General features: G+C 33.0%; 2 protein-coding genes across 5 annotated transcripts; both read left to right on the top strand.

The window, feature by feature from the left end:
* The first annotated feature begins 509 nt into the window (after positions 1–509).
* LOC133818166 (ADP-ribosylation factor) lies at positions 510–3,556 on the top strand. Of its 4 annotated transcripts, none has more exons than XM_062250885.1 (7): positions 510–662; positions 1,221–1,408; positions 1,634–1,704; positions 2,122–2,241; positions 2,491–2,609; positions 2,958–3,039; positions 3,229–3,556. In XM_062250885.1, exons 2-7 carry the CDS (start codon positions 1,261–1,263, stop codon positions 3,232–3,234), a joined length of 546 nt encoding a protein of 181 aa, XP_062106869.1. In that variant the 5' UTR covers positions 510–662; positions 1,221–1,260; the 3' UTR covers positions 3,235–3,556. The 4 variants fall into 4 exon arrangements, with proteins under 4 accessions (XP_062106869.1, XP_062106870.1, XP_062106872.1 ...); XM_062250886.1 differs by lacking the exon at positions 510–662 and adding an exon at positions 824–849; XM_062250888.1 differs by lacking the exon at positions 510–662 and adding an exon at positions 843–982.
* Positions 3,557–6,401: 2,845 nt separating this feature from the next.
* On the top strand, positions 6,402–9,752 carry LOC133816158 (MYB-like transcription factor EOBI). The gene is made up of 3 exons (XM_062248808.1): positions 6,402–6,784; positions 6,919–7,048; positions 9,200–9,752. The coding sequence occupies exons 1-3, from the start codon at positions 6,631–6,633 to the stop codon at positions 9,648–9,650; spliced, it is 735 nt and encodes a 244-aa protein (XP_062104792.1). The 5' UTR covers positions 6,402–6,630; the 3' UTR covers positions 9,651–9,752.
* Positions 9,753–18,280: the final 8,528 nt, after the last annotated feature.

The following is an 18,280-nucleotide window of genomic DNA, read 5'->3' as shown; positions in this document are numbered from 1 at the left end:
ACTAAGCATGATTAGTAAATTTGAGATGTCACACATCCCCTCATATTTTCGGTACCAGGATGACTTTTGATGCAATTTTTTTTATATTATGTATATCATAGTTATTTAGAGTATCTTGCAAATTTTCAGGAAATTCGGAATAATTTATATTACCAGAAATAAGGTTCAAATAATTTGTTGCACACGTGACTATTTTATTTTGTGCGTATGAAAATAGCATATTTAAATTCTGTTTTCAACACTATAAATAATTCAATTTTTTTTGAATAATTATAATATACATGATCATATAAAAAATTGCGCAAAAAATCATCCAAATACTGAAGATAGGAGGGGGTGTAACAATACATCCAATAAATAGGGGTTGTACCGGATAATCACCCAATAATTAATATTCAATTATTAAGAGAAAAAAAACCTACAAAAAAATTATTAAGAAAAAAAGAAAACAAGAAAATATATTCTATCCCATTACATTTTAAAAGAAAATCCCAAAACGGCATTCATTCAAGCATGGCATGCACCATAAAACGACGTCGTTCGTATACAACACCATTCGGATTTTAACCGCCAGAGAAATATTTGGGCTAGTTAACTTTTAAAAAATCGTGGCCTTCGTTTCTTATTTTTTCTTCTCCTGTTGGATCCTTCTTCTCACCCAGGTGAGTTACCCAACTCCATTCTTTTCTTCAATTTCTTTTTTCTTTTTTCCATTCACTGTTTTTAAATTTGAATTGTTTAATTTTTATTTATTTATTTCTAGATCCACCTTTTTTTATTTTGTTTTTAAGTCTGTATCTTCTTTCATTTCATTTTTGCCTAGCAATTGGTTTAAGATTCAAATTTTCGGTCTATTTCTTTTCTTTTCCAATTTCTTGTTTTTTCGTTTATCTCAATTTTTTATATGTACTGAAAATTTCGTTCCTAAATTTTGAATTGAGTTCAGTTGGTGGAGAATTTAGAAAACGTGGATCTGATTGAGGTTTCCGTTACCCGTTTGCTAGTATATGTATAAATTAAATTTGATGACTTTGTCTATTTGCTCGATTGTTAAATGGGAATAGGGTTTCGTTTTTAGTCTCCATTTTTTCTTTTTTTCTTTAAATAGATTCGGAAAATTTAAGCTAGTTCTTTATTAATATTTTGATTTTTTTAGTAATTAATGTATTGGCAATCTGGAAAACGTTTTAAACTTTTGGTTTTGGGATACTGTTTTTCAGAATTCAGAGCTAAGGAAAGGGTGAACGTACAAATTCAGAAATGGGGCTGACATTTACAAAGCTCTTCAGCAGGCTTTTTGCCAAGAAAGAGATGCGAATTCTGATGGTGGGTCTTGATGCCGCTGGTAAGACCACCATCTTGTACAAGCTCAAACTTGGAGAAATCGTCACCACCATCCCCACAATTGGTGAGATACTCAGTTCTTATTACAAGTAATTGTTTTGAGTTCTTAATTTTCATCCATATGTTGGTTCTAATGGATAAAAAGGATCGAACTTTTTGCAGTAATACTTTTAGTGTAAGAATATTATTGGGTAGAGTTTAGATGGCAATTTTCTGTTGATGTTTTAGTATTTTGTTGATCTGATTTGCAATTTTGTCACGTTTTTTAAGGCCGGGGTTGTTTTTGCAGGATTTAACGTAGAGACAGTGGAGTACAAGAACATTAGCTTCACAGTGTGGGATGTTGGGGGTCAGGACAAGGTATATGGTTCATGCTCTCTCTTGTAGTCTTAATCATGTTTGTGTGGAGCGTGGATATGGAAAGTTAGTCATTTCTCAAGTTGTGATTGGTCGATCTGTTGTTGAGGCTCTGTATTGTGGTACCTCTTGTTTGTTTTCGAGACACAAGTTGTGTTTCTATCTTATAAATATGAGGTATCTTTGTTTGTATATCTGTTGCTTTTGCTGGTGCCAGCCAGATATCGATTAAAACATTTATGAGATAAATTAGTGAAATGTAGAGCTTCCATTTACGTGGTATTCTATCAAATCCATCATGGTGCGTCTTGAAAAATTAATCAGAATTGAAACTTAACCTTTGTTGTAGTATGCATCTTGGAAGAAATAAAGTTATCTACGCAGGAACTTGAAAAATAATACAGTTTCTTTCTGATACAGATCCGCCCACTGTGGAGGCACTATTTCCAGAACACTCAAGGGCTTATTTTTGTTGTTGATAGCAATGATAGGGATCGAGTTGTTGAGGCAAGAGATGAGTTGCACCGGATGTTGAATGAGGTAGTTCTTCCTATTTCTCCTTCTTTTCGCATGGTTGTTCATGTTATTATTTCCCTATTCTAATTCACATTTATTCTTATTTGAGTTAATACTGAGACTATGAGATTGGATTAAAATATTTCAGTTAGATTTTAGACTTGTTCTGCCAATTTTGAATGTTTTTCTTAGTGTCAATGTTGACCAATTGCATATCATCCTTTTCATTCTTCTAGTCATAAGGTCTTGATTTGAATGTTGTTTGGGCTTCAGGATGAACTGAGAGATGCTGTTTTGCTCGTATTCGCCAACAAACAAGATCTTCCTAATGCAATGAATGCTGCAGAAATAACAGACAAGCTTGGTCTTCATTCTCTTCGTCAACGCCACTGGTAAATATTCTACTGTTATTTGCCAAGCAATTTTCTCTTTATATAGGATATATTGGCATGTAACTTTTCAGGTTTATTGGGTTGGCGCATCCATGTGCTCTCAATACAGAACTGAATGAATACATCACGACACATACACAGATAATTTCCTTTATTAACTAAAAGGCCCAAAAGCTTTTCTAGTATTTATAGATGATTTGTAGACCCAAATGAACCAGAAATTTGATATGTCTTTGAGTTGAAGGGCTATGCAAAGATATACCGAAAAATCTAGTTTTGATGATGTATTGTTGCAGATGAAAAGTATTGCATAAACTCTTGCTAATACCATATTGTGTTTCTTCTCAGGTACATCCAGAGTACATGTGCAACCTCCGGGGAAGGTCTGTACGAAGGGTTGGAGTGGCTATCCAATAACATTGCTAGCAAGGCAAGTCTACAAAAATGAATTTGCTAGGAATAACTGTGTTTAGTTTCTTGAATACCTTGCATTTGTCGTTTGAAATCAATACAACATCCATGGATATTAGGTCTGTTGTGAACATTCTGTCTTTTGCATCCTTGTTTGCTATATGTGCATTAAATGTTTTCTGACAAGCCTTCCTACCTGTGTTTACAGGCATGAGAGTTGAGACAGTTGTAAGATTTTCGTGTTTTGCCAGACGCCTATGGGAAGAATGGTTTTCTTTAATTAAGTGAATATTGTAATAGCAGACCCTCTGGCTCAACTTTAATGTAATTCAGGTTTCGTAAGCATCATCTTTAGCTATACTTTTTACTTGTTTAGTTGTAAGCAAAAGCTGTTATGTTACAATAGCATTATGTATGAGTCGCTTTCAGGTACAGGTTCATCTTGTTTGCTCTTTTTGATGCCTGGTTTACTTTTTAAATTGTTATAGGCTGTAGAATGGCTATATATAGATCATGTGTGGCTTATTTTCTCATTATATTTCAGTTCATCGCATGCCTAAACCAAACTTTTTCATTTTGTTATGATAGTATTGCCTTTTGATGTTTCACATGTTTTAAATCCTAGAAGTTGGTCTTGCTCTCTTGAATGATATGGTGTATACGAGGTATTCTAGTACGTGGATATATAATTTGAGACATAAGGGGTTCGAATTTCTGACCCTCCCACAAGAATAAACTATAATTTTTTGTACTTGCTACAACCCAGTGACTAAAATGATATATTCTCACTATAAATCTATGTTATGTATAAATTATTTTGAATCAGAAAAGAAAATCAAAGACCCGGAGTCCTATATTAGTCTGATGTATTATACATTCAATCTACTACGATAAACACAGAAGTTGTATACTCTCATCATAGTTCTGGTAAATGTGGACTACATCAATGCCGTACAATTCTACTATTATCTACATATGTTAACGAACTTTTTTGCCAACAATTCAACTATGTTCCAAATCCACATTAATATGGCTGAGTTATTGTACTCATTCAACGTAGCTAGAAGTGTACTCTAGAGCACTAAAACGATATAAAAAGTTTGTCATAGGATTGTTGACAAGTGGCATATTATCAGTATCTGATTTAGTGACCAATACATGGTTTATATTTTGTTTGCTTTTAGTACTGAAATTAATTGAACTTAGTCATATAGACACACCATCACCACCACATGGGAAATCAAGCTCAAATGGTCGATTGTCTATATCCACACACACACACCACAGTGGGGGAGTTTTTCCATAGTTACTTGCTTCCCATTGCCAGTTGTGATATGGCTTGTTTTGCATCACCAAGTACAAACATTATTATTTTTCAAATTCCATAAATATTGGGAGGCTTTTTGTGTAATGTGCTTATTTTGGTGGCTCAAACTAGCTTAATTTAAGTTTCCTTTCCCCTCCACTAAAAATATTCTTTGTTTTTGTGGCTGGGATTAAGCAGTAGTGCTTGTTTTATGAAAACAAAAATTAATTACACTTAAATTGCATTTCCATTTCACATGGGCAACTTAATTTCTTGGTTGCACCTATGTGAGAAGAAGATTGTTAACCACTTATATTGGTCTAGATTTTGCATTATCTACAAAAAGTATTGTCAAAGATTTAATTGATTACATATATTCTTTATACATCAAGCAGGGCCTTACTAAATAAGTAACATAATGCTCTAGAGACCTGTTACACTCTTTCATGATATTCGATGTACCTTGCTAGTGGTGATACTAATCTTACCAGTTATATGATATAATTATATATGTGATGTTTATTGTGTATTCAGTTTATGTGGAGCGAAAATATCAAACCTAAGTTTCCTTTTTTATGTTTCAGCAAATAAAACTAATCCAATACCTAATTTAATTGATAATTGATAGATCATGATTTAGTCATCATAGAGTGAGCATCCATTAGTTGTAGCTAATGTGAAAACTTTTCTTCTTTCTATCCCAAATCTCTTTGAGATTCTTATACAACATCATTATATTATTAGTAATGAACACATTTACACACGAGACAACAATATTAATAAATAAATATGGGAAGGCAATTAGGGACGGAACCAAGTTAGAGAACATGGGGACTATTTTCATTTACAAATTTTCAGGAGAGATTTTGGTTGCTATTTTGAAAAAAAAAAAACTTATTGAAATTCATGAAGATATTACGTTCATTAAATAAACTGGTTACATAGTATTTAATTGTGATATAATCACACATGATAGATAATAAATATTGTATATGTACAGTTGAGAGATATTGTTAAAAAAAAACTGAGATTGCTTTCTTTTGTGTTCTAATGATCACTACATGAAATTAAATTAAATTAAATTACCGTCTATATAGAGAGTAGAAAGTACATGTACTGCTCTTGCTCTTCTGCTCTCAACCTATATAGGTTATGGGCAAAAGTTATTAATCATCAAATAAAAATAAATAGAGAGAGAGAGTCTAGGTAAAAATTTGCACAACCCAGAACGAGAACCATTCACATTTTTCGTTATATTTTAGTACAAGATTTGGCTTTAGTTCGAAGCAAATTGGTTGTTACATAATATTTAGGTGTACAGTACGGACCATTGGCTTAATTATATGTACTTTGCATAGCCACTGCCGAATGCAAAACTTAATTTCCCTAGTTTTTATCGTATTTTGATTACTACATTAATTAATTTTCGAATAAACCATGAGCAATTAATGTAATCGTATAAATTGAATATTAGTGTTCCATCTAATTAACTAGCTAGCTAGAAATTATTCCAATTAAAATAAAAAGTACATTTTAGGAATTGGGGGAAAGAGCAAAGGCATATACTTAGTATAATTATTGTTGAAGTTGAAAATAAAGATTTGCCCACGTGATGAATTAATTATATATCTCAATGTAGCTCTTATAGTTTTGCATTGATCAACAATTTGAAGTACATCAATTGAAACAGGTAGCTAGATATATAGCATCTTTGAAATTAATAAGACGACGTTGGTCATGGTCTATTCTCTCTCTAGATCTCTATCTCTCTCTATAGAGAAAGAGAGAGAGAGAGAGAGAGAGAAAAGAGTCCTTTATTATGGACTATATGGATAAGAATACCCAAAACATATTAATGTTGTTGTATACGTTTGTTCTTTATTTTTTATGATCTCTTTTTTTAATTATTATTTTTGCTTAAGAAGCCCCATTTTATTGAGGCTAGCTAGCTTCCATAAATAAAAAAAAAGTATCTCAACCATGCACGTGATGTTGTTACAATAATACATATACATTTTTCAATATATATTATTGATTTATTTTCCAATTTCAATATTGTTATTATTACTTTATCATTCTCTCTCCTAACATGTTTTATTAACCTCTTGCATGCTTACGAAGTTGTGAATACGCGTATATAAAACCCCTAGCTAGATCAACATATTCCATTCCTCTCTCTCTCTCTCTTCCTCGATCTCTCTCTCTCTCTCTCTCTCTCTCTATATATATATATATATATATATAGTTTTCTCTTGTGGGATTAAAAGAAAGAAGAGAATAATAAAAATTTCTTTTTAAAAAAACATGGATGATAAAAAAACATGTAGTAGTAACTCATCTCATAATCAAGAGGTAGAAGTGAGAAAAGGGCCATGGACAATGGAAGAAGACTTGATTCTGATCAATTACATCGCTAATCACGGTGAAGGAGTATGGAATAGCTTGGCTAAGGCTGCTGGTACGTGTATAAAAATATATTTACTTATATATATATGTATACACACATAGCTTGCCCATATATATATATAAATATATATAGAAAAATTGAACTTTTTATGTAATTTCACTTATGTATTTTGTATGTATAAATAGGTCTGAAACGTACTGGTAAGAGTTGCCGGCTCCGTTGGCTGAACTATCTCCGGCCGGATGTTCGGAGAGGAAATATTACAAATGAGGAACAGCTCATCATCATGGAACTCCATGCTAAATGGGGAAACAGGTATTGATCTATGTATATATACGAACCTACGTACCTTTAATTAATTAGCTAGTGTGTATATATATATAGGACAGCATATCAATTTTTATGTGCATATATAATATATTTATATTTGTATATGGAGATATGAGATTGAGTTTGCTATACGGACGGAGTGAGTTTGAAGGAGCATCAATAATTAATATTGTTCATCCCTATATATATAATAATAAAATAACATATATTCTAATAAATATACTTATGGACACCAAAAATGATATATTCAAGGCTGTTTAATTTGTCAATTTTTTTTATATATATATATTTATAAATAAATAAATAGATGCTTATACACACACAAATCACATGGAACAATATTATATATTTTCTGGATTGATCAGTGATGCACCACAGAATTAATGTGTAGGGATCTAAATCAACAAGTACTAGCTATAGCTAGCTTTGAAATGTTGTTATTATGAATAAAAAAACAACTCAAATCACAGCTGTGGATATAGGCCGGGGGAGAGGGAGAGGCTAATTATGAATGAAAAAGGAGATTAAATTAAGCAATAAAAGGGCTTCTATTTGGAGCTGAACCTAAATTAATTGGTCCCATGTTAACCTTCCCTTTCTCAAGAAAAAAAAAAACTCTTTTTCTCTTTGGTTATAATGGACACAAACTACATTTTTGGCTCTTCTAGACTTATATAGGGCCTGGTCCCCCACATGTATATATGGATCAAAAATCTGGGTGCAGCTAATTCTCACTTTGAAAATATTGCTGAATATATATAGACTAGAATTTGATCCCAAATTCATCATAATTAATAATAAATATTGTTTAAAACCAGCATAAAACTTTACTTGCGTTACTAAGTAATAGGTAGTAATAATAAATTAAACACATGCCAATGTTCTGAGATTATTTTTCTTCTTCTTCTTCTTGCTTAGCTTGACAAGGTGATATATAGTCAAATAGCTATGAAAAGGGAATAGCTAGCTAGCTATAGCTATATATACAGCTAATGTTTCCATCTCATATATTATTTTTATCTGATTTTTTTTCCCTGAAATTTTTCTCTCTTAGAAATTGACACTTCGCCCATATTTAGTGCATATTCTTCATTTTTTTTTTAAATATATACATGTCTAGCTAACTAATCAGAATATAAGCTTGATGCTGGGTTACTGACAAATTTAATTTAGGAGACCCTAATGAAAGTAAATGGTGTGTATATACATATATATATGTGTGTGTGTGTGTGTGTGTGAGAGATATATATTGTACATGTTACTTGCTAGCTAAATCATGTGCTGCTTACTCTCCCTGAAAAAGTAGTCTAATGTTGACCCATATATAAGTGTGCGCTAAATAAAATGGAATTCAGTGAGAATTTAAGAATATGGATTTTTGGGGAATTAATGAATTGAAAGGGCAAAGGAAAACGTAGGTGTTTTCTTATTGGAAGTAACCTTTGCACTATAATAATAATAGTAATAATAATATATGGCACTGAATTAGTTATTAGTTTCTTCCCATAAGTATTACAACATGGAGGCCTTGTATTTGCAACCGTGGAACATGCCTCTATAATTATACATGTGTTCATATTTTACTTTGATCAACGTGTGTCTTCGCATCTAGTCCACACATAAAAGAGAAAGCAATATGTCATTAATTAGGGGCCACCTTCCATAAAGAATAATAATATTGTTTTATCGAGTTGTGTACATACATATATATATATATATATAACATGTTACTACTAATATTATTCATTTTATTAAATTACACGTGGTAAGATATATAGAATCGAACATATATATATGCATGTAACATGTCATGTTAACTATAGAGTGATAATGAAAAAGTGACTCATTTCAAGATATTACATTATTACTTATTGAAAAAAGTGTCATTAATTTTAATTATACCGCATATATATTATGTGTATGAACAAAGTAGCGAGATCGGTTTGCTAATAGTTAACTTATTTCCATTATTATTTTCTCTATTATATATTTGTAGCTTAACTATATATATAGTATTATTATTTGATTTCTTTCTCCACCAATTATTTAAAACTTTTTGGTATATATATATATATAAATTCCAATATCTAGCATTGATGAGTAATATTTGATTGACATGTTATATTTATATTGTAGGTGGTCGAAAATTGCGAAGCATTTGCCAGGAAGGACAGACAACGAAATAAAGAATTATTGGAGGACTAGAATTCAAAAGCATATGAAGCAAGCCGATCATCATAATAATAATCAAAATAACATTATTCACCATCATGATCATCAGATCAACGTTAATTACCAGCAGCAGAGCTCTGACCATCAGATGATGAACGATCAGGGAAGCACTTCAAGTCAAGTATCGAGCAGTACTGTAGATGCCATGGAGACTTACTCTCCTCCATTAATGTCATCATCATCATACCAAGGAATAAGTTATATGGATCATCATCATCATCACACCAATATTATCAATAATTATCCTATGGCTTTACCAATATCTCACCATCCGGTTGTCTCTTCGAATATTGATCAGACCTATAATTGGACCATGGATGATTTCTGGTCTATGCAATTACTCAATTCAGAATAAATAAGTCTATACACACACATATATATAGATTTATATATGTGCACCATATTGATTTCAGATATATATTCATATCTTCCCGTAAGCTTATCTTTATTACTAATATTATTATATATTCATGTTTGTTTATAATTATTAGTACCCTTTTTTATTAATGTTTTTCATACATATGTATTATGCCTGTGGCACTCATGTAATTATACGTTATATATAATTAATTTAAGAGAGTATATGATTTATTGTTTTTTTTATATATATATTTATCTTTCTCATATGGTGGACAACAACGATTGATGGTGATTTATCTTCCCTGTTTTCTTGGAATGATTGGTTCGTTAGAAGTGTATCATCATAGATATATATTGTCAAATCACATGTACAACTCACATTATATATATATATAGTTGTGTTGATGCTTTTCTCTAATAACGCTAGCTATACTACAAATTCTTAAAGCAACGGATTATTAATTTGAAGTAATTAGATAGATTGTCTTATCAATTGACCCAATCGATCGAAGTCCCCTTTATTATTGTTACTTACTAATTATAGAAGTAAATTTAAGACCTTAATTATTCTTACTACTCTAACGGATTTTGCATTATGTTGAGATTGACACACATGCAATGTTCAATAATTTGGCAACGACAGCTACGTGTTTATTTAAAGTTTATGAATGGAATGGGGTTGCATCTATAAATCTGGTCGAGATAGGTCGACTATACATATTGATTTTACATATTTGTATATATATATGACCGACATCGTTATGGAGACTATCTTCACTTTAATTTTCCACGAGTCAATTTTCAATATTATAATATATATTTCTATTTTTGTCAACTTTATATTTCTTCATCTCAAAGAAGTGCATGGCCATGCAAAGCAAATACTCATTAAGTCGGACGTTAACCTAGCTAACCTTGTAAACGCTGGAAGTCTCTTCTTCACATGCCCGCTAGCTAGCTAGCTAGCTACCTCTCCTTCCTTAAGTTATTCCCATGCCCATCTACATACTTGATACTTGTCCACGCCATAACCACACAACTCGTAATAAATAAAAACTAATCAATAGTTTCATCATTTTATACATATATAGCTCTTACATATCTGCTATTATATATTAATTTACCGCTATAATTACATTTATCTATATATATATATATATTATAAAACATATGCCGATTAAAGTGATTCTAGGTAGCTAGTTAATTTTTATATATTTAATTATGCTAGTCTTTCTAGACTTTGAGATAACTTCTCAAACTCCTCTTGATGATATTGATCTTAGCCGTGAACCTATAGGCTGTAGTTTGTGAGAGTAAATACTCTCTCTCTCTCTCTTAATATTTGACATGCGCATATTTTGGAAGATAATTTTTATCAATTTGTGAGTATATTGAGTTTGTACTCAAGTGGTATCATAGTTAGGTTTGTTATGGATAATTGTGACTGATCGATATTGTTTAAAATATGTTATATGTGAAAGTCAAAGATGTTGACTTTAGGTATTCCACCAAAGTTGAATGGCTCTAGCTTTCTTGAAGAACATATGTGCAATTAATTACGCTGATGGGAAGAGAAATAATAATCCGAGGGTATGAAATAAAGACTATATATATATATATATATAAATGACAATTCGATTTTCACCCTATCGGTGAGGCTTTTAGTATTCTGGACCCGTGAACAGTTTTCAGTGCGATTTTTTTTATGACCGTGTATATTGTAGCTATTTAGAGTATCCTGCAAATTTTCAGAAAATTCCAAATAGTTTACAGTTCGAAAGCTAGGTTCAGACATGTTCCTTTCCACGCGCATAAAAAAAATTAGTCACGTGGGCAACAACATGTTTGAACTTAGTTTTCGGTACTGTGAACTATTCATTATTTTCTGAAAATTTGCAGGAAGCTCTAAGTAGTTACAATATATATGGTCATAAAAAAAATCGCACCGAAAAATATTAATGGGTCGAGAACACTGAGAATCTCACTGAAATAGCTTAAAGTGAAATCCTATAAGAAAATTCTCCTATATATATATGTGTGAAAAAAGATACAGACGATCAAGTTAGAAAATCAGCGACACAATGATCATCCTACAAGGAAAGCTATACGACCTCAAGGTGGAAAAATGTATAATTCTTCATTTTGCAAGCTTTAGACGTTTACTATAGAATAATACTGCTATGTGGAGGGCCAGTTCTAAGCTAAAGCTGGTCAAGCTCATACATAGAGCAACTTTAATGTAATTTCTTAAAAAGTGGCTTGTTGAGAATATTCTCGCAGGCAACATTTTCTTACTACTCGAGAGTACATATGCAACATTAATATTGAAGCACGGCTGTCTTTGTTAGAGGTGCTTTCCTTTTTTATTTATATATTTATTGTTGAGATAGTTGCTGTAGAAATAAAAAACAGGAACGAAATTACCGATTAATAATCTGGGTTGAGTCGCGGACTAGGTCGCTCTCTTTAAGACGTTCGCAGCACTGCCCAGAAATGTGCAAGCAGACTATCAGCCCCGTCGTCCCCAGGATAAAACAACCCAGTCAACACTGTATTGGACCTCAACTACATTGTAGAGAACTGTCGTTTACCACACCCTTAAGAATGCTACTGCTCGGAATCGATAAAACTCAGTGCTATTTTCTTATCGAAAAAATATTGAGAGCTTTTTTTCTGAAAAATAATCGCACCATTTTTAAAGAAAAAGCGGATCTCAATTAACGGGAAAAAACGTTTTATTAAAACGTGGGAGAGGAAGTTGGATCCCTAAAAAAGCTGAAGAGAAAATGTCTTCAGTTTTACCAAAAATTAATCACGTTTTTATTAATATAAAATAATACTTAATAAATAATTTTTTTTTAAAAAAATAATAAGGTGCACACCACACCAACCAACCAGCCAGCTCAGCTCGGTCGGACGGACGGACGGCGGCGGCAGCGCGCGCTCGTGTGTGGTGTTCAGGTGAGCCTTTGTGTGACTCCTCCCTCTTCCACAAAAGTGGGTACCCCTTGGGGCACAACCCCAATGCTCAAGTCCACTATCTATATACCCTTACAAATGAGTATTCTAAAGCAATGGACTCTTCCTCTAGGGAGACAATAAATCACCTTTTCTATTTTTTTTTTAACAATTCCCACTTATATTGATAAGTTCCAACAATCCCCCACTTGAATTATTAAAAAATATTTTTCATCGAGCAGTAACCTAAAAACAATAAGATTGAGCATAAACAAATGTATCTTTCAACTTGAACCTTTGCATAGTGAATGCAATTTAGAATATACTAGAGCGACATGTAATCTTGAACTCTATCTCTTACATTGCACCACGCACAATCTTTCTAGGGTGTAGTCCAAAAGCCTGTGCTTTAATGGCCATGCACGTCTATCCCAGTATAGTGAACGCTCTAGAAATTTGCCCAAAATTTCATAGGAAGCGGCCCCACTTCTACATTCACGTAGGTGAGTCTATCAAGAGTACTCCTATAGCTCGGTACTCCACTCCACATAGAGTATAGATATCATTAAGAGTTTCTATTAACTCATCATTATGTCGCTTTAGGAATTCATGCTTCAAGTTCACTTTAAGTAATAGCATGATCTATCTTGTATCACATCATAACTTGTTATTACCCATTGAACCTATTTCTTGGGATCTCCAGTCTATAGGTCGGGTTGTTAAGAAAAAATAGATTGCCTCAATAGAAATGGTAAGATAATACTACTCTATGCAATAATATTACAAATAAATATAGATTGATTAAATAAAGTTACAACTCTATAACTGAAAATTACAAATAAACACAGAAAAGGAAGAAGATGATGAAGAAGAAGAGAATAGTGAGAATACAACTCTAAGCAAAAGATTACAAGTAAAGTAAAGGTGTTTGAAACAAAAGAGAAGATTACAACTCTTAAACAAAATATACAAGTAAATAGAACAAAAGAATAAGAATAAAGCAATAGAATAAAATGAAGAACAGAAACAAAAGTAAACTCTCACTTACACAACCTAAGTGAAGAGGGTTGGGGATCACCAACTTGAACAAGGTTTAAAACCTTTGTCCAAAAGCTTATTTCCCCCTAACTCAAGCACTAAGGGATCTTTCTCAGATATTGGAAATGTTTTATGGAATTATCAAGCCTCAAGGTATTTCTAGCCAAGTGCTCTAATGGATAGAAATGTTGTGTCTTTCAAGTGAGCTATAGGCTCCTATTTATAGAGTTTAGAGACACTCTTTGAATTTCAAATTCCACCAACCCCCATGGCTGTTACCAATGTTTAATTGGATTAATATGGAATTAAAAATGAGATTTGAGAGTTATTTGGGTTTTTTGAGCCGTTCAACAAAGATTGAAAAAACTGAAAAAAAATGGTATGTTTTGGCTTGTGGCTGCGGCCAGAGACATTAGTAGTTGCGGCCACTACTCTCTGTCCCACAGGCCGTGACCACCAACATTCAGTGGCTGCGGCCACTGACCATTTTCAGCACTTAAAATGTGTTGTTTTTCCAAACGGTTCCGAACCCTCCCAAATTATTTTGTAACCTTCAAAACACATTATTGAGGTTAAAATCATATCTCTAACAGCCATTTCACATATGGTTTTATGAAATTCATCTCAATATTGTGTAACACCAAATTTACACAATAAAGGGTAATATTTGGAAGCTACAAATTTGTAACACCAAATATGTTACATTATTTGGATATATCTAATATATCTAAATATTGTAACTCTCTATTATATGTTACAATATGTGATACTTTTTGTCACATTTATTTAATCCAAAACATAATATTATAATATAATATAATATTACATTATATTATAAAATAATATAGCACGGGTTACCATCATGTGTGACTCATCATTCTAAGGGTAATAGTCTCATTCCTTTTGATGTTTTAAGGACTTTCTCTCTAGCTAATCCTTTCGTCAAAGGATCAGCTAAAATTTCATCAGTGCGTATATGATCCACTCTTACAGCTCCTGTAGAGAGGAACTCTCTAACAGTACTGTGCTTAAGTCATATCTGGCGTCTTTTACCGTTGTAATAATGGTTCTGAATTTTTGCAATAGCCGCAGTATTATCATAATGGATCAACACAGCTGGTATCGGTTTTTCCCATAAAGGGATCTCAGCTAGCAGGCCTCTCAACCATCATGCTCTTCACTAGCCGTAGCTAGTGCTATCATTTCTGACTCCATTGTAGATTGAGCCAGAATAGTCTGTTTCTTAGACTTCCATGAAACAACTCCACCAACTATGCTAAAAATATAGCCGCTGGTTGCCTTGGAGTCATCTGACAAGGTGTTCCAGTTAGCATCGCTGTATCCTTCAAGGACACCGGGAAACTTATGATAATGAAATCTAAGGTTCATAGCTCTCTTAAGGTACCTCATGACTCTTTCTACAACATGCCAATGCTCAACACTAGGTCTACTAGTAAACCGGCACAGTAGTCCCACAACATAGGCAATGTCGGGTCTAGTACAATCAGTGGCATACCTAAGACTGCCAATGATGCTCGCATACTCTGTTTGTCTTACACCATCACCAGTGTTCTTAAATAGCTTTACACTGGGATCATAGGGTGTACACGCAGGTTTACAGTTAAAGTAATTGTATTTCTTTAAAATCTTCTCAATGTAATGAGATTGATTAAAAGAAATTCCCTTTTCAGACCTAGTGATCTTTATACCAATGATCACATTCGCTTCTCCTAGATCTTTCATGTCAAAGTTTTCACATAGCATAGATTTCACATCATATATGACATGCAAGTTTGAACCAAAAATAAGCAAGTCATCCACATATAAACGTATGATGGTGCAAATGTCATTCTTAGATTTATAATAAATGCATTTGTCACTTTCATTCACTTTAAAACCATGTGAGATAACTAGATTGTCAAACTTTTCATGCCATTGCTTAGGCGCCTGTTTCAAACCATACATAGATTTATCTAATTTGTACACTTTATGTTCTTGACCATGGATCACAAATCCCTCAGGTTGGTCCATGTAAATCTCTTCTTCTAATTCACCATTTAAAAAAGTAGTTTTAACATCCATTTGGTGCACAACAAGATCATGTAAAGAAGCTAAAGCAATAAGCACACGAATAGATGTTATTCTGGTGACAGGCGAGTATGTGTCAAAGAAATCTACATTTACTCTCTGTCTAAAACCTTTGGCAACAAGACGTGCCTTGTACTTATCAACAATACCATCAAGTTTCAATTTCTTTTTCAGAATCCATTTACATCCTATTGTCTTACATCCTGGAGGCAAATCAACTAAATGCCATGTTTTGTTAGACTCAAGAGAGTCCATTTCATTATTAATGGCTTCTTGCCACAGGTCAGCATTTAATGAGGTCAAAACTTCTTGGAGGTTCGAAGGATCCTCCTCTAAAGTATATGCACAGAAATCAGAACCAAAGTCTTTAGAGACTCTAGCTCTTTTAATTCTTCTAGGTTCAGTTTCATTCCCCTCATGATGCTCAATGTCCTTAATCACAGGCATGTTACTAGATGATGCACCCCCACTATTTCTCAATTTAAATGGAAATCTATGTTCATAAAAATCAGCGTCATTTGATTCCAAAATAACATGGTCTTTCAAATCAAAAAATCGATATGCTTTACTATTAACAATATAGCCAATAAACACACATTCATATGCTTTACTAGCCAATTTTATCCTTTTAGGATAAGGAATTCTAACATATGCCAAACAACCCCAAGTTTTAAAATAAGAGATATTTAGTTGTTTATTTTTCAAGATTTCATAAGGAGAAATTTTGCTTTTAGATTTTGGAACTCTATTAAGCACATAGCATACAGTCAATAATATTTCTCCCCACCAATAAGATGCAGCACCAGAATTAAGAGAATTAAGCAAAATAGCAACAATTGATTTAGTAAAACTTCTATTCTTCCTTTCGGCTTTGCCATTCATTTCAGGTGAGTATGGTGTAGTTCTGTCATGTATAATTCCATGTGAGTTATAAAAATCAACAAACATGCTAGAATCATATTTAGTGCCTCTATCACAATGAAATCTCTTTATCTTTCTATTAAATTGATTTTCAATTTTAGTCACAAAAGATTTAAACATATCAAGAGCATCACTTTTATTTTTCATTAAGTACACATATGTAAAATCAGAACAATCATCAATAAAAGTGATAAAATAACATTTTCCATTTCTGGTCAACGTTCCATCAAGTTCACATATATCAAAATGAATTAAATCTAGAGGCTCAGTTTCTCTAGTCACAGATTTATGCGGTGTTTTTGTGATCTTAGCTTGGCTACAATTGTCACATTTTTCAAAGTCATTTAAAGATAATTTAGGAATTAAGCCTAAACTACTCATATTCTTAATTATGCGCTTGTTAATGTGACAGAGTCTAGCATGCCAAGTATTAAAATTACACAACATATCAGCAGAAGCATTCACTTTATTAACATCAACATTCAATTTAAACATTCCCTCAGTTGCATACCCTTTCCCTACAAATATCCATTCTTCGTTAAAGTAAACAAATCATCCCCTATAGTCTGTGTAAACCCCGCCATGTTGAGAAGGTAGCCCGAGACCAGATTCTTTCTCTTATCTTGAGTGTGCATGACTTTCTTAAGGATGACAGCTCTTCCAGAGGTAAACTTTAATTCCACATCTCCAATACCAGCAACAATCGTAGTGTGTGAATCTCCCAGCAACACTTTCTTATCCTCAGTCGCAGCAGTATATGTCTTAAACATAGTTCGATCATAGCAAACATGGCGAGAAGCGCTAGTGTCTACCCATCACCCTTCTGACCCACCAACAAGGTTGATCTCAGATATCATAGTCGTGAAAGGCTCTTCAGTTGTCAGGTTAGCCTGCGGTGCAGAGCTTGGCCTGTTCCTGTACTTGCGTGCCATATGATCTGGTCTGTTGCAAACAAAGCACATAAATGGAGCAGGTTCATTCTTCTTCTTCTCCTTCTTCTTCTTATTCTTCTTCTTATTCTTCTTCTTATTATTATTATTATTAGGGGGTGTTGCTGCTGTCTATTTTGGTTCCTTTGATGGTTCCAATTCTGATTATTGTTTTGAGGTTGATTGTTGCGGTTTGAGTTATGCTTTCGATTCTGATTCTTGAGGTTTTTTCCATTGGGTTTCAGAACCGCAGTGGACTTTTTGTTAGTGTTGTTGTTGCTGGATACAACAAGAACTTCTTCTTTCTAGTCTTGTTTACGAGCTTCCTCCTCAATACGAAGGCGAAAGATCAGACTTTCCAGTGAAAATTCTTTTGTTTTGTGTTGAGAAATTTTTTAAAATCTTTCCACGCAGGGGGCAGTTTGTCAATAATCACAACAACTTGAAAATTTTCATCTAAAGACATACCTTCAGAAATTATTTCATGAGCGATTTTCTGAAGTTCATGGGATTGGGCTTCCACTGACTTGTCATCGGTCATCTGAAATTTGAGGTAGCGACTGACAGCGTACTTCTTGGTTCCAACCTCCTCAGTGTCATACTTCTTTTGCAGTGCGTCCTAGATTTCCTTAGCATTTTTGTCAGAATTATAGTAATCATACAAGTCATCAGATAAACTATTGAGAATGAA

This window comes from Humulus lupulus, chromosome 2 (assembly GCF_963169125.1).
Source record: "Humulus lupulus chromosome 2, drHumLupu1.1, whole genome shotgun sequence".
Lineage (NCBI taxonomy): Eukaryota > Viridiplantae > Streptophyta > Magnoliopsida > Rosales > Cannabaceae > Humulus > Humulus lupulus.
Note: the sequence above shows the minus strand (reverse complement) of the source record. Positions and strands in the feature narration are given on the sequence as shown.

What these genes read in the sequence shown, in the direction of transcription:
- LOC133818166 (XM_062250885.1), top strand. Translation starts at nt 1,261, where the DNA reads ATGGGGCTGACATTTACAAAGCTCTTCAGCAGGCTTTTTGCCAAGAAA. An exon ending in CACCACCATCCCCACAATTG is followed by an intron (nt 1,409 to 1,633) that starts GTGAGATACTCA and finishes TTGTTTTTGCAG; the next exon opens with GATTTAACGTAGAGACAGTG. An exon ending in ATGTTGGGGGTCAGGACAAG is followed by an intron (nt 1,705 to 2,121) that starts GTATATGGTTCA and finishes TTTCTGATACAG; the next exon opens with ATCCGCCCACTGTGGAGGCA.
- LOC133816158 (XM_062248808.1), top strand. Translation starts at nt 6,631, where the DNA reads ATGGATGATAAAAAAACATGTAGTAGTAACTCATCTCATAATCAAGAG. An exon ending in TAGCTTGGCTAAGGCTGCTG is followed by an intron (nt 6,785 to 6,918) that starts GTACGTGTATAA and finishes ATGTATAAATAG; the next exon opens with GTCTGAAACGTACTGGTAAG. An exon ending in CATGCTAAATGGGGAAACAG is followed by an intron (nt 7,049 to 9,199) that starts GTATTGATCTAT and finishes TTTATATTGTAG; the next exon opens with GTGGTCGAAAATTGCGAAGC.